Genomic DNA, 16,368 nt, shown 5'->3' with positions numbered 1-16,368 from the left:
GTTCTCTGTTACTAATGCTCTGCTACTTCTACTTCTTGGGGAAGCCTTGGCCAATCTAAGAGACATGTTCGTATGGTGGATCTGCTGCTGTTTACCACTTAGAACTTGTCTTGGAGAGTTATTTTTGAGTGTGAGAGCATGATTAAGTATATAAATGATTTTGTATAAAGGGAAGGAAATATGGGACATGTGAAAGGTAGGGTCTGTAATATTTACAAGCCAAGCACGTTGGTGGAAACCGATGGTTCTGTGATATTTACTGGGAATTTTCTCCATTTTGCTCTGCCTTTTCAGGGTCTTTGTTCCGCAATTCACCTCTACATTGCGTGTTCACCTTCTGGGCTGTCGAATTGGGCTACGCCTGACTGAGAGCTGCCCCCTTCTCTTGAGACTACGTGCCAAAGCTCCCCCTCTACATAATTCCTCCAGCCAGGACTGCCCTGCTTCCTCTGGATGCCAGCTTGTTATGTCCCTACCGTTGTGGCAGCACTGGTACTATGTCCTAGTGGAAAGAACTGGCTCTGCAGGGACTGCCATATACTTTCAACTCACTACGCAACTGCAAGGTTTGTGCTTTTAGTTTGGTTTGTGTATTGCATGCAATGCTGAGTTTCAGTGTTAAGGTATTGCTGTCGTGGTAAAGTAGAGGGTTAGTTTGATGTGTTGAGTGTGTGCTTATTTTTGAGGTCTTGTGTCAGTGTTGTGGTTCTGTGTGTAATTTTGTGTGTAGTGGTGTATTAACACCCTTTCTCCCTGCAGACTGTTCCCGTCCTGGTCTGTCTCGAGCCCCTGCTGGGCCCAGCTCCGCTCTTAACATGCCACAATCGTTCGGTGCTGCTGGTGGCTTGTCGGCGTTAGATGGCCTTCCGTCTGCAGGAGTCACTCTCCTAACTGGTAACATGTCCTGGCTGAGCAGCACAGTCCTTCTGCCATCCTGCTGGCCAATACGACCCACACTGAGAAATGAGCTGGACACGTTCTCCGTCCATTTCTACATATTTTTTGGCCCTAATGTGTCTGTTCCCCCCGACCGTCCAGCTGTCTTCAGCATCAATCTCCTGCCAGTTCTGGATAGTGGGGGAGTACTGAACATGGAGATCCGACTCAACATAGTGAGTGCTGCATGCTACTTTCTGCCATACAGCGCTGCATGCTGGGATATAACTACTCTCTGACATAAAATGCTGCATGCTTGGATATAACTACTCTCTGCCATACAGCGCTGCATGCTGGGATATAACTACTCTCTAACATAAAATGCTGCATGCTTGGATATAACTACTCTCTGCCATACAGCGCTGCATGCTGGGATATTACTACTCTCTGACATAAAATGCTGCATGCTTGGATATAACTACTCTCTGCCATACAGCGCTGCATGCTGGGATATAACTACTCTCTGACATAAAATGCTGCATGCTGGGATATAACTACTCTCTGACATACAGTGCTGCATGCTGGGATATTACTACTCTGACATACAGTGCTGCATGCTGGAATATTACTACTCTCTGACATACAGTGCTGCATGCTGGAATATTACTACTCTCTGACATAGAATGCTGCATGCTGGGATATAACTACTCTCTGACATAGAATGCTGCATGCTGGGATATTACTACTCTCTGACATACAGTGCTGCATGCTGAGATATTACTACTCTCTGACATACAGTGCTGCATGCTGGGATATAACTACTCTCTGACATAAAATGCTGCATGCTGGGATATAACTACTCTCTGACATACAGTGCTGCATGCTGGGATATTACTACTCTGACATACAGTGCTGCATGCTGGAATATTACTACTCTCTGACATACAGTGCTGCATGCTGGAATATTACTACTCTCTGACATAGAATGCTGCATGCTGGGATATAACTACTCTCTGACATACAGGGCTGCATGCTGAGATATTACTACTCTCTGACATACAGTGCTGCATGCTGGGATATAACTACTCTCTGACATAGAATGCTGCATGCTGGGATATAACTACTCTCTGACATACAGTGCTGCATGCTGGGATATTACTACTCTCTGACAGAATGCTGCATGCTGGGATATTACTACTCTCTGACATACAGTGCTGCATGCTGAGATATTACTACTCTCTGACATACAGTGCTGCATGCTGGGATATAACTACTCTCTGACATAGAATGCTGCATGCTGGGATATAACTACTCTCTGACATAGAATGCTGCATGCTGGGATATAACTACTCTCTGACATACAGTGCTGCATGCTGAGATATTACTACTCTCTGACATACAGTGCTGCATGCTGGGATATAACTACTCTCTGACATAGAATGCTGCATGCTGGGATATAACTACTCTCTGACATAGAGTGCTGCATGCTGAGATATTACTACTCTCTGACATAGAGTGCTGCATGCTGAGATATTACTACTCTCTGACATACAGTGCTGCATGCTGAGATATTACTACTCTCTGACATACAGTGCTGCATGCTGAGATATTTCTACTCTCTGACATACAGTGCTGCATGTTGAGATATTACTACTCTCTGACATACAGTGCTGCATGCTGGGATATAACTACTCTCTGACATAGAATGCTGCATGCTGGGATATAACTACTCTCTGACATACAGTGCTGCATGCTGAGATATTACTACTCTCTGACATACAGTGCTGCATGCTGGGATATAACTACTCTCTGACATAGAATGCTGCATACTGGGATATAACTACTCTCTGACATACAGTGCTGCATGCTGAGATATTACTACTCTCTGACATACAGTGCTGCATGCTGGGATATTACTACTCTCTGACATACAGTGCTGCATGCTGAGATATTACTACTCTCTGACATACAGTGCTGCATGCTGGGATATAACTACTCTGACATAAAATGCTGCGTGCTGGGATATAACTACTCTCTGACATAGAATGCTGCATGCTGGGATATAACTACTCTCTGACATAGAATGCTGCATGCTGGGATATTACTACTCTCTGACATACAGTGCTGCATGCTGGGATATAACTACTCTGACATAAAATGCTGGGTGCTGGGATATAACTACTCTCTGACATACAGTGCTGCATGATGAGATATTACTATCTGACATACAGTGCTGCATGCTGGGATATAACTACTCTGACATACAGTGCTGCATGCTGAGATATTACTACTCTCTGACATAGAATGCTGCATGCTGGGATATAACTACTCTCTGACATAAAATGCTGCGTGCTGGGATATAACTACTCTCTGACATACAGTGCTGCATGCTGAGATATTACTACTCTCTGACATACAGTGCTGCATGCTGGGATATAACTACTCTCTGATATACAGTGCTGCATGCTGAGATATTACTACTCTCTGACATACAGTGCTGCATGCTGGGATATAACTACTCTCTGACATACAGTGCTGCATGCTAGGATATAACTACTCTCTGACATACAGTGCTGCATGCTGGAATATTACTACTCTCTGACATACAGTGCTGCATGCTGGAATATTACTCTCTGACATACAGTGCTGCATGCTGAGATATTACTACTCTCTGACATACAGTGCTGCATGCTGAGATATTACTACTCTCTGACATACAGTGCCGCATGCTTGGATATTACTACTCTCTGACATACAGTGCTGCATGCTGAGATATTACTACTCTCTGACATACAGTTCTGCATGCTGAGATATTACTACTCTCTGACATACAGTGCCGCATGCTTGGATATTACTATTCGCTGACATACAGCGCGCCATACTGGGATATTACTACTCTCTGACATACAGTGCTGCTGTAGCATTACTCACCTTTCCCAGGGGCCGGCCGCGGTCCTCTCTTCAAGCCGCGCACGGTCCTGCAGCTGCACGAGCCGCGTGCGGCTCATCCGACGCTTCAGACAGGAAGGCGGGCAGTGACCGCGAGATGCGGTCACATGTCCCGCCTGAATCTAAGAGCGCGCCGCGAGTCTTAGGCGCGCTCTTAAAGAGACAGTGGGAGCCTAAATTGCCAAAAGGCTCCCATTGGCCTCTGTCATCCCACACACCCCATACCTTTTGGGGGTGTGGAAGTGACAGGAGCCAATCACATTAGTTTTGAACCTATTTATACTTACCCTTTTCCCTTAGTTCCTTGCCCTATCGTGGTTTCTGCTACAGTTCCCTTTAGCGCTTGTTGTGTTCAGTTGTGTTCCTCCGTACTTGACCTTGGCTTTGTATTCTGACTTCGTTTTCGCTTTATCCTTGTCTGTTCTGTTTGCCGGCTTGCTGTTTCCTGTGTACCAGACCCCGGCTTGTCCTCGTTTACGCTGTCTCTTTGTGCCCTTGACCTCGGATTGTTCCTGACTCTCTACTTCTCCTATATACGTCGAGTCCGGCTATTCTAAGGTCCGGTATACGTATCTCTCCTCTGTTCTGCCTTTTGTTTAGCTGGATCCTGCGTGTAGGGGTATATTCTCGTTACATTACGATAGGGCCATGGACCCCGCAGATTTAGCTCAACAGATGGCGTCTCATGAGGCTAGATTTGTAGAGCAGGATCACCGAATGGATCAGATAGCCCAGGCTCTCCAGACGCTCTTAGCTAGAACCATTCCAGCAACCACACCTAACCCTCCTACACCCCTTCTTCCTGAAGTATCGACTGTGCCTAATGCTACGGCCCATTTAACACCTCCTCCTAGGTATGGATGGGATTCTAAGACATGCAGAGGGTTCATTAACCAAATAGAGTTTCACTTTGAGATGTATCCACGTTCATTTCCCACAGAGAGGTCTACGGTTGGGTTCTTTATGCACCAACTTACCGACAAAGCACTTGAATGGGCAAATCCTATTTGGGAAACTAATGGACCTATGGTGCATGACTTTCACAGTTTTCTTACAGCATTTCGCAGAACTTTTGACACTATGAAAAGGTCTAAAAATGCCGCAAGAGCATTAATGAGAGTTAAACAGGGTTCTAGGTCTGTGGCTGATTACGCTATTCAGTTTCGTACTCTTGCCTCACAGGTATATTGGACCAACAATCGGTTAACTACTGCCTTCATGGAAGGCTTATCAGACTCTATATTGGATGAGGTAGCAGCTTCCTGTTGCTTTAGAGGACCTTATTGACTACCTCATTGATATAGATAATTGGATTCGTGACAGGCTCTATACCAAGAACAGAAATAGACGTTTTGTTACACCTTTTCACCCCAGCGTTAATACACCAGAGAGTGTTAAAGTATCTGAAGAGGAACCTATGCAATTAGGGGTTGCCAAACTCTCTGATAATGAAAAATTACATAGGAGAAGGGAGGGACTCTGCCTATATTGTGGTAGGAGAGACCATATGGTAAAGGAATGTCCTTTGCTCCCGGAAAACTCTCGCACCTAAGACCTTATAGGGGACTGGCCTTGGGTGTGATTTCTAAGTCTCCTACATTGCCTCCTAACCGACTGCTTCTCCCTGTTTCTTTACATATGGGAGAGAGTTGTATAGTTGAAAATATATACGCCTTGGTTGACTCTGGGGCAGCTGAGAATTTTATAGACTCTGGTTTTGTAAAGAAAAACAACATTCCCATCAGGGAGAAGGAGATACCCTTGGCCGTTGAGGCCATAGATGGTAGACCATTGATATCTCCAGTTGTTACTCATGAGACTGCACCGTTACACATGTACACAGGGGTTTTACACTATGAAACCATTCGGTTCCAGGTCATCACCTCTCCCTCTTCACAGTTAGGGTATCCATGGTTACGTGCCCACAATCCCATTTTTGACTGGGAGACAGGGCAGATAAAATCATGGAGTGAGGCCTGCCATGAGTCATGTACTATTGAAGTCACGCCTGTGAATTCTATTAATGTTCCTACCACTCCTCCTTTGTCTACGGCTATACCCTCTCAGTATTTATCTTTAAAGACTGTCTTTGATAAAAGAGAGGCTGACAAATTACCGCCTCACAGACCCTACGATTGTGCTATTGACTTGTTGCCTGGCACTATACCTCCAAAGGGCAGGGTGTACCCCTTATCGGTTCAAGAAAACCGTGTCATGGAGGAATATATTAAAGAATCATTAGACAAGGGATTTATTAGGAGATCCTCTTCTCCGGCTGGAGCGGGGTTCTTCTTTGTATCGAAGAAAGAAGGTGATTTAAGACCATGCATTGATTATAGAGGTCTTAATAAAATCACCATCAAAAATGCTTACCCTATACCATTAATAACAGAATTGTTTGACAGGCTCAAACGAGCTACGGTATTCACCAAATTAGATCTTAGAGGAGCATACAATTTGATACGTATAAAAAAGGACCACGAATGGAAGACAGCCTTCAACACTAGGTCAGGTCATTATGAGTATACAGTCATGCCATTTGGGCTTTGCAATGCCCCAGCAGTATTCCAAGAATTTATTAATGATGTCTTAAGAGACTTTATTCACTCATTTGTTATTGTGTACTTGGACGACATTTTAATATATTCTACAGACTTACACACTCATCACAGACATGTTACGACCGTTCTGAAGACCCTTCTTGCTAATGGTCTTTATTGTAAATTAGAAAAATGTCTATTCGACCAATCCGAAGTCCAGTTTTTGGGGTATTTGATTTCCGCTAAGGGTTTTCGTATGGATCCCCGGAAGCTCGCTGCTGTCATAGAATGGCCTCTGCCGCAAGGTCCAAAAGCCATCCGGCGTTTTCTGGGTTTCTCTAATTATTATAGACGTTTTATCAAAGGTTTTTCGTCTATTGTAGCACCTATTACTCGTATGACAAAAAAGGATGGCAATACTCGTGTCTGGTCTACCAAGGCACTTCAAGCTTTTGACTTCCTTAAGACTACGTTCGCCTCTGCACCTATTTTACAGCATCCTGTCCCCTCATTGCCCTATATACTTGAAGTTGATGCTTCAGATATCGGGGTAGGTGCTGTTTTATCTCAAAGAGAGTCTCCTGAAAAGCCATTGCATCCTTGTGGCTTCTTTTCTAAACAAATGTCCAAAGCAGAGAAGAATTATGATGTGGGTAATCGCAAACTCCTTGCTATCATTTTAGCACTCAAAGAATGGAGACATTTGTTAGAAGGCACTAAGGATCCCATCCTCATATTTACGGATCATAAGAACCTGTCCTACCTTAGCGAAGCTAAAAGATTGTCTTCCAGGCAGGCTAGGTGGTCACTGTTCTTGTCCCATTTCAATTATATAATCACCTGTAACGGACAGTTTTGCTCAAAAGGGGATAAAACCCAGTTTAGGCGATAATCCCCTTTAGATAGACCAGCAACTACTGTAAGCACCAATTTCCCGAACTTCCAAATTGCACGGATTCACCAACTCTCGAACAGCAGACACACGAACCCTGGAAGCAGCCGAACAGGAAAAGCAATACGGACAGCTTACACTCCTGGCAGTCGGCATACAGTCAAATTCCCCCCCAAGAACGAGACAACACTTCAGCTTCAGGGTTAAGCAGGAACTCATTTACTCAGGGCTACCTGCCCAGTATTTATGCAGGTCTCCCACCTGGTGGACACTCCCCTAGGGGACCAAATGGAAGACTGTAACAAAGGACAGACATAAACCAATTACAGACACACAGCAGTAAACATTCCCACAATGCATCCTGGTTTCCTCCCTTCTGCCCTGGAGATAATTGGAGAAGTAATCCAATTATCTCCCAGGCCAGAGACCAAACTCCATTACACATGTGGGGACCTAAATGCAGTATTATGTTTTAAAATATATAAAGTCACTTTTATTACACCCAACACAGACATGTTACATATCCCCAGATAGCTCAGGTCTGGGTGCACATTATTAGGTGAATGGCACCCAGACTACACGAATACAGTTTAATCGCCATGGAGCCAAAGTCTTTAATCACACAAATAGGCTCCATGGCATAGCTATCTGGGTTACTACAATTCACATGAAACATAAAATACCGAGTGAACGGCTGTTCGGCTACATCCCCACGAATAGGAACCAGGAGACGGACGGCTCAGCGGTGTTCGTGCAAATAAGTGTCCATTTATAGTTCCATAGAATCCTCGCCGAACACCGCTGGTCTTTCGCACGATTAAAATGGCCGCCGCCTCGTGGTCGGCAAACGAACAAAGGCCACCCAGCGTTCATCAATTAAGCTGCGGTTAACCGCAGCTTCTGGGCGGTTAATTGACGGCACACTCCAGCTCCTAGGTGGTCCCTCATACGGTAGTTTGTTCGGTAGCTGGAATCTACCGAACACCCCGGCTGAAAGGCACGAATATGCCTTTCTGCAGGGAACATAAAAGGTTTAACTTGCAGGGCCATAGTCACAGGGCAGGAGGCTAACAACCAGGCTTCTCCAGTTCACAGTGGCGAAGTTGGTTTCGCCACATCACCTATAGGCCAGGTGATCGGAACACTAAAGCGGACGCTCTGTCCAGACAGTTTGAAACGATTGACAAACAGGAGATTGATGTTACTCCTGTCATTCCCCCAGACAGGATAATAGCAACTACTGTATTGTCTATTTCCTCGTCCCTCTTGCAGGCCATACAAGCGAAACAAAGCATGGCACCTAGCGAGAGGCCTAATGATAAATTGTTCGTTGACGTTCCCGAGAGACGGGATATTCTGTCACTGTATCACGATACTAAAACTGCTGGACATCCTGGTATTTCCAAAACAGTGTCAGCTGTTTCTCGGTATTTTTGGTGGGATTCCTTACGAAAGGATGTCACTGACTATATAAGTGCTTGTACTACTTGTGCCTGTATGAAATCCTCTCGTAGAGTTCCTTGTGGGCTGTTGCATCCGTTACCCGTTCCCGAGAGACCTTGGTCCAACCTATCTATGGATTTTATTGTTGAATTACCCCCTTCGAATGGTAACAGTCATCCTGATGATAGTTGGCCGGTTTTCCAAAATGGCTCACTTTGTGTCTCTTCGCAAGTTGCCCACATCCAAGGAACTGGCCCTTATCTTCGCTAGAGAAGTATTTCGGTTACATGGCATTCCCTTATCTATTGTGTCCGATAGGGGTAGCCAATTTATTTCCAGGTTCTGGAAAGCCTTTTGTACAGAAATGGGTATTTCTCTCTCGTTTTCTTCCGCTTACCATCCCCAGTTTAATGGAGCTGCTGAACGTGCCAACCAGTCTCTGGAGCAGTACCTCCGTTGTTTTGTGTCTCACCATCAGGACAATTGGTCTGACCTGCTTCCTTGGGCTGAATTTGCTCGGAATAACGCCACTCATGATTCTTCCGGCAAAAGCCCTTTTTACGTCGTCTATGGCCAGCATCCCGTTGTTCTCCCGGCTGCATTCTCCTCACAGGGCATGCCAGTTCTGGATGAGCATTTGGCTGGTTTGCGTAATACTTGGGAGCAGGTTCAGCGTTCTTTGGTTGACTCTGCTGCTCGCCAGAAGGCTCAGGCTGACAAGCATCGCAGAGCGGCTCCTTCCTATGTTGTGGGGGACAGAGTTTTGCTTTCCACGCGGAATATTCGCCTCCGGGTGCCTTCTATGAAATTGGCTCCCCGCTTCATTGGTCCTGATCGTATTATACATAAGGTTAATCCCGTTTCTTATGCCTTGGGTCTGCCTAAGAATCTGCGCATACCTAATGTTTTTCACACCTCGTTGTTGAAGCCTTACGTGCGCAACCGCTATACCCGGCATGCTCCTCCTCCTCCTCCTGTCTCTGTGGAGGGTCATGAGGAATTCAAAGTGTCTGCTGTTCTTGACTCTCGTTTCCTTAGGGGTCGGCTTCAGTACTTGGTACATTGGAAGGGTTATGGGCCTGAGGAGCGCAGTTGGATTTCTGCTGATGCTGTTCATGCTCCCCGCCTTGTGCGTTCTTTCCATTCACGTTTTCCTGCCCGACCTAGTCCTGCCCGCCCGGAGGGCGTGTCCTCAGGGGGGGGTACTGTAGCGTTACTCACCTTTCCCAGGGGCCGGCCGCGGTCCTCTCTTCAAGCCGCGCGCGGTCATGCGGCTGCACGAGCCGCGCGCGGCTCATCCGACGCTTCAGACAGGAAGGCGGGCAGTGACCGCGAGATGCGGTCACATGTCCCGCCTGAATCTAAGAGCGCGCGGCGAGTCTCGGCGCGCTCTTAAAGAGACAGTGGGAGCCTAAATTGCCAAAAGGCTCCCATTGGCCTCTGTCATCCCACACACCCCATACCTTTTGGGGGTGTGGAAGTGACAGGAGCCAATCACATTAGTTTTGAACCTATTTATACTTACCCTTTTCCCTTAGTTCCTTGCCCTATCGTGGTTTCTGCTACAGTTCCCTTTAGCGCTTGTTGTGTTCAGTTGTGTTCCTCCGTACTTGACCTTGGCTTTGTATTCTGACTTCGTTTTCGCTTTATCCTTGTCTGTTCTGTTTGCCGGCTTGCTGTTTCCTGTGTACCAGACCCCGGCTTGTCCTCGTTTACGCTGTCTCTTTGTGCCCTTGACCTCGGATTGTTCCTGACTCTGTACTTCTCCTATATACGTCGAGTCCGGCCATTCTAAGGTCCGGTAGACGTATCTCTCCTCTGTTCTGCCTTCTGTTTAGCTGGATCCTGCGTGTAGGGGTATATTCTCGTTACAGCTGCATACTGGGATATTACTACTCGCTGCTGTGACAGAACCGTCTGTTTTTGGGTTATGTTTCTCCTCCCTCCATTCATCTGTTTGTTCGGTTATTTCTTTGCCCGTGCAGTCCCCCTGTTTCCCCGCATTGTTTCCCGAATGACTACCGATTACGCGACCACTGGGAAGCTGGCGTGTGCAGTCAATTGACCACCCAGTATCTGCGGTTAACCGCAGCTTAATTGACTGTTACTGGGTGGTCGCGGTTACACATATCCGCCACACGATGGCGGTGTTATGGAGCTCCCCTGGTGCTCTGCCCAGCTTCAGTACACCAAAGTGGACACTTTTCCTTCCGAGCACCGCTGAGCTACCAGCCTACGGGTCTTCAGCTCCGTTCGTGAACCGAACGGCAAAGTATTCGGGACTTTGAGTTTTATATTGCAATTTATGTGAAGGGACCCAGATAGCTATGCCATGGAGCCTGTTTGTGGAATTAAAGACTTTGGCTCCATGGCGATTAAACTGTATTCGTGTGGTCTGAGCGCCATTCACCTAATAATGTGCGCTCAGACCTGAGCTGTCGGTGGGTATGTTACATGTCTATATTTCTTGTAACAGTTTTAACACTTTACATTTTAACAGTAATTTCTATACTGTTGTCCCCACGTGCATAATTGCGATTTGCCTTTGTCCTGGTAGATAATTGAATTACTTTTAAATTATCTCCAGGGCAGAGGGGAGGAAGCCAGGATGCATTGTGGGGATGTATTGTGACTGTATGTCCTAAACTGATACCTGTCTGTCCTTTGTTACAGTCTCCCATTTGGTCCCCTAGGGGAGTATCCACCAAGTGGGAGACCTGCAGGTAGCCCTCATTAAAGCCAGATCTTGTTCTACCCTCAATACGGAGCTTGGTCTCGTGATTGGGGGAATTTACTATACACGGATTGAGACTGATTGCTGGGAACGTAAGCCGCTTGGATGCTGTATCGGTTCGTCTGTTAACATCGATTTGTGGGATTACCGTTCGGGAGTTTGGAGTATTGCTAAGCATGCTGTTCTGGAAATAGGCGCATTCCCCTGATTCCAGTTCGCGAGTTTCGAGTTCTAAAGTAGTCGTGCCTGTATCTCTGAAAGGGGAAGCTCTACTAAACGGCGGTTTCACTCCTTTATGCCGGGAGTGTCTTAACAGCTGCCATACAGCGCTGCATGCTGGGATATTACTACCCGCTGACATACAGCGCTGCATACTGGGATATTACTACTCTCTGATGTAGAATGCTGCATGCTGGGATATTACTACTCTCTGACATACAGTGCTGCATACTGGGATATTACTACTCCCTGCTGTGACAGAACCGTCTGTCTTTGGGTTATGTTTCTCGTCCCTCCATTCGTCTGTTTGTTTGGTTATTTCTTGCCCGTGCAGTCCCCCTGTTTCCCTGCATTGTTTCCCGAATGACTACCGATTACGCGACCACCGGGAAGCTGGCGTGTGCAGTCAATTGACCACCCAGTATCTGCGGTTAACCGCAGCTTACTTGACTGTTACTGGGTGGTCGCGGTTACACATATCCACCACACGATGCCGGTGTTATGGAGCTCCCCTGGTGCTCTGCCCAGCTTCAGTACACCAAAGCGGACACTTTTCCTTCCAAGCACCGCTGAGCTACCAGCCTACGGGTCTAATAATGTGCGCTCAGACCTGAGCTATCGGTGGGTATGTTACACGTCTATATTTCTTGTAACAGTTTTAACACTGTACATTTTAACAGTAATTTCTATCCTGTTGTCCCCACGTGCATAATGGCGATTTGCCTTTGTCCTGGTAGATAATAGAATTACTTCTCAATTATCTCCAGGGCAGAGGGGAGGAAGCCAGGATGCATTGTGGGGATGTATTGTGACTGTATGTCCTAAACTGATACCTGTCTGTCCTTTGTTACAGTCTCCCATTTGGTCCCCTAGGGGAGTATCCACCAAGTGGGAGGCCTGCAGGTAGCCCTCATTAAAGCCAGATCTTGTTCTACCCTCAATACGGAGCTTGGTCTCGTGATTGGGGAGATTTACTATACACGGATAGAGACTGATTGCTGGGAACGTAAGCCGCTTGGATGCTGTATTGGTTCGTCTGTTAACATCGATTCCTGGGATTACCGTTCGGGAGTTTGGAGTATTGCTACGCATGCTGTTTGGGAAAAAAGCGCATTCCCCTGATTCCAGTTCGCGAGTTTCGGGTTCTAAAGTAGTCGTGCCTGTATCTCTGAAAGGGGAAGCTCTACTAAACTGCGGTTTCACTCCTTTATGCCGGGAGTGTCTTAACAGCTGCCATACAGCGCTGCATGGTGGGATATTACTACTCGCTGCCATACAGCTCTGCATGCTGGGATATTACTACTCGCTGACATACAGCGCTGCAAACTGGGATATTACTACTCTTTGACGTAGAATGCTGCATGCTGGGATATTACTACTCTCTGACGTAGAATGCTGCATGCTGGGATATTACTACTCTCTGACATAGAATGCTGCATGCTTGGATATAACTACTCTCTGACATACAGCGCTGCATACTGGGATATTACTACTCTCTGACATACAGCGCTGCATACTGGGATATTACAACTCTCTGACATAGAATGCTGCATGCTGGGATATTACTACTCTCTGACATAGAATGCTGCATACTGGGATATTACTACTCTCTGACATAGAATGCTGCCTGCTGGTCTTATACCGAGCACTGAGACCAGTCAGTATTTTACAGAGAGACTGGGAGAGTTCTGACATCACATGGTCACTAACAGGGATATACAGACCTGTCTGATACCGAGCACTGAGACCAGTCAGTATATTACAGAGAGACTGGGAGACTTCTGACATCACATGGTCACTAACAGGGATATACAGACCTGTCTGATACCGAGCACTGAGACCAGTCAGTATATTACAGAGAGACTGGGAGACTTCTGACATCACATGGTCACTAACAGGGATATACAGACCTGTCTGATACCGAGCACTGAGACCAGTCAGTATATTACAGAGAGACTGGGAGAGTTCTGACATCACATGGTCACTAACAGGGATATACAGACCTGTCTGATACCAAGCACTGAGACCAGTCAGTATATTACAGAGAGACTGGGAGAGTTCTGACATCACATGGTCACTAATAAGGATATACAGACCTGTCTGATACCGAGCACTGAGACCAGTCAGTATATTACAGAGAGACTGGGAGAGTTCTGACATCACATGGTCACTAACAGGGATATACAGACCTGTCTGATACCGAGCACTGAGACCATTCAGTATATTACAGAGAGACTGGGAGAGTCCTGACATCACATGGTCACTAATAAGGATATACAGACCTGTCTGATACTGAGCACTGAGACCAGTCAGTATATTACAGAGAGACTGGGAGAGTTCTGACATCACATGGTCACTAACAGGGATATACAGACCTGTCCGATACCGAGCACTGAGACCAGTCAGTATATTACAGAGAGACTGGGAGAGTCCTGACATCACATGGTCACTAATAAGGATATACAGACCTGTCTGATAACGAGCACTGAGACCAGTCAGTATATTAGAGAGAGACTGGGAGAGTCCTGACATCACATGGTCACTAATAAGGATATACAGACCTGTCTGATAACGAGCACTGAGACCAGTCAGTATATTACAGAGAGACTGGGAGAGTCCTGACATCACATGGTCACTAATAAGGATATACCAACCTGTCTGATACCGAGCACTGAGACCAGTTGGTATATTAGATAGGTGTTTTGAAAGTATTGTCATCTGTGACTCAGACTTGTTTTTTCCTCGCTCTGTAATTTAGTCTGTGACCTTTGTGGTCAGTATCTGATTTACCTTGATCTATTTTTATGGTCAGTAAACAGTCTGACAGGAAGCTGGACACCAGACTGTTGGTTATTTCCGGTAGATATCTGGTATCTGGTAAATATCAGGTAGATATCCGGTATCACGTAGTTGCCTGTGGTTGTTCCCCTCTGAGTAGTGGGAGCTGTTCAGAACATGTTATTACAGGAGTAGGTCGTCCTCCTGGGTTTCACTTCTATAAACCTTAACATTGTATTTCAAACCCATAATAAATAGTTTGGATATGTAGAAAAAGCAACACACAATGAGGGATTCAGTAGACAGGTTTGATTCTCACTTCGTGTCATGCTGTTATCTGCTTTCTTAAGCTGAATCATGCCCAACCATTCCCCTCTTCGGCCATTAACTTGCAAGCCAAGCACATCTAGACTGACCGATCTTTATTCCTGTGTTTCTCACGTAGTCCTCTGCTCATGGTGAGAATCTGACTGTGTTTGCCTGCTTAAACCACGGGGTCCCCCTGCTTTTTGGAGACAACATCTCAATAAGCTGTCTGACGGGTCAGTATAATCAGGAAACTCTTTGTGTACAGGGGGTGTTAATCAGAATGACTAGCTTAAGTCCTCTCTCTGGTTAGCTGTAGTCCTCTCTCTGGTTAGCTGTAGTCCTCTCTCTGGTTAGCTGTAGTCCTCTCTCTGGTTAGCTGTAGTCTTCCCTCTGGTTAGCTGGTAGTCCTCCCTCTGGTTAGCTGGTAGTCCTCCCTCTGGTTAGCTGTAGTCTTCCCTCTGGTTAGCTGTAGTCTTCCCTCTGGTTAGCTGTAGTCTTCCCTCTGGTTTGCTTTAGTCCTCCCTCTGGTTAGCTGTAGTCCTCTCTCTGGTTAGCTGTAGTCTTCCCTCTGGTTAGCTGTAGTCCTCTCTCTGGTTAGCTGTAGTCTTCCCTCTGGTTAGCTGTAGTCTTCCCTCTGGTTAGCTGTAGTCCTCTCTCTGGTTAGCTGTAGTCTTCCCTCTGGTTAGCTGTAGTCCTCTCTCTGGTTAGCTGTAGTCTTCCCTCTGGTTAGCTTGTAGTCCTCCCTCTGGTTAGCTTGTAGTCCTCCCTCTGGTTAGCTGTAGTCCTCCCTCTGGTTAGCTGTAGTCTTCCCTCTGGTCTTCCCTCTGGTTAGCTGTAGTCTTCCCTCTGGTTAGCTGTAGTCTTCCCTCTGGTTAGCTGTAGTCTTCCCTCTGGTTAGCTGTAGTCTTCCCTCTGGTTAGCTGTAGTCTTCCCTCTGGTTAGCTGTAGTCTTCCCTCTGGCTAGCTGTAGTCTTCCCTCTGGTTAGCTGTAGTCCTCTCCCTGGTTAGCTGTAGTCCTCCCTCTGGTTAGCTGTAGTCCTCCCTCTGGTTAGCTGTAGTCCTCCCTCTGGTTAGCTGTAGTCCTCCCTCTGGTTAGCTGTAGTCCTCCCTCTGGTTAGCTGTAGTCCTCCCTCTGGTTAGCTGTAGTCCTCCCTCTGGTTAGCTGTAGTCCTCCCTCTGGTTAGCTGTAGTCCTCCCTCTGGTTAGCTGTAGTCCTCCCTCTGGTTAGCTGTAGTCTTCCCTTTGGTTAGCTGTAGTCTTCCCTTTGGTTAGCTGTAGTCTTCCCTTTGGTTAGCTGTAGTCTTCCCTCTGGTTAGCTGTAGTCCTCCCTCTGGTTAGCTGTAGTCCTCCCTCTGGTTAGCTGTAGTCCTCTCCCTGGTTAGCTGTAGTCCTCTCCCTGGTTAGCTGTAGTCCTCTCCCTGGTTAGCTGTAGTCCTCTCCCTGGTTAGCTGTAGTCCTCTCCCTGGTTAGCTGTAGTCCTCTCCCTGGTTAGCTGTAGTCCTCTCCCTGGTTAGCTGTAGTCTTCCCTTTGGTTAGCTGTAGTCCTCTCTCTGGTTAGCTGTAGTCTTTTTTTCTCAACATATAACACTTATTATATCCATAGAATAAACATATAACACTCTGAGCCT

The 16,368-nt window shown here is 46.5% G+C and overlaps 1 protein-coding gene across 1 annotated transcript in view; it reads left to right on the top strand.

Moving 5' to 3' along the window:
• The window catches only part of TMEM8B (transmembrane protein 8B), a 79,024-nt gene that overhangs the window by 42,592 nt on the left and 20,064 nt on the right, over positions 1–16,368 (top strand). The window contains exons 5-7 of the mRNA XM_063453536.1: positions 295–566; positions 760–1,112; positions 14,877–14,973. Coding sequence (XP_063309606.1) covers positions 295–566; positions 760–1,112; positions 14,877–14,973 — 722 coding nt within the window. The remainder of the gene's footprint in view (positions 1–294; positions 567–759; positions 1,113–14,876; positions 14,974–16,368) is intronic.

Source organism: Pelobates fuscus, chromosome 5, assembly GCF_036172605.1.
Source record: "Pelobates fuscus isolate aPelFus1 chromosome 5, aPelFus1.pri, whole genome shotgun sequence".
NCBI lineage: Eukaryota > Metazoa > Chordata > Amphibia > Anura > Pelobatidae > Pelobates > Pelobates fuscus.
This window is presented reverse-complemented; position numbering and strand designations above follow the sequence as displayed.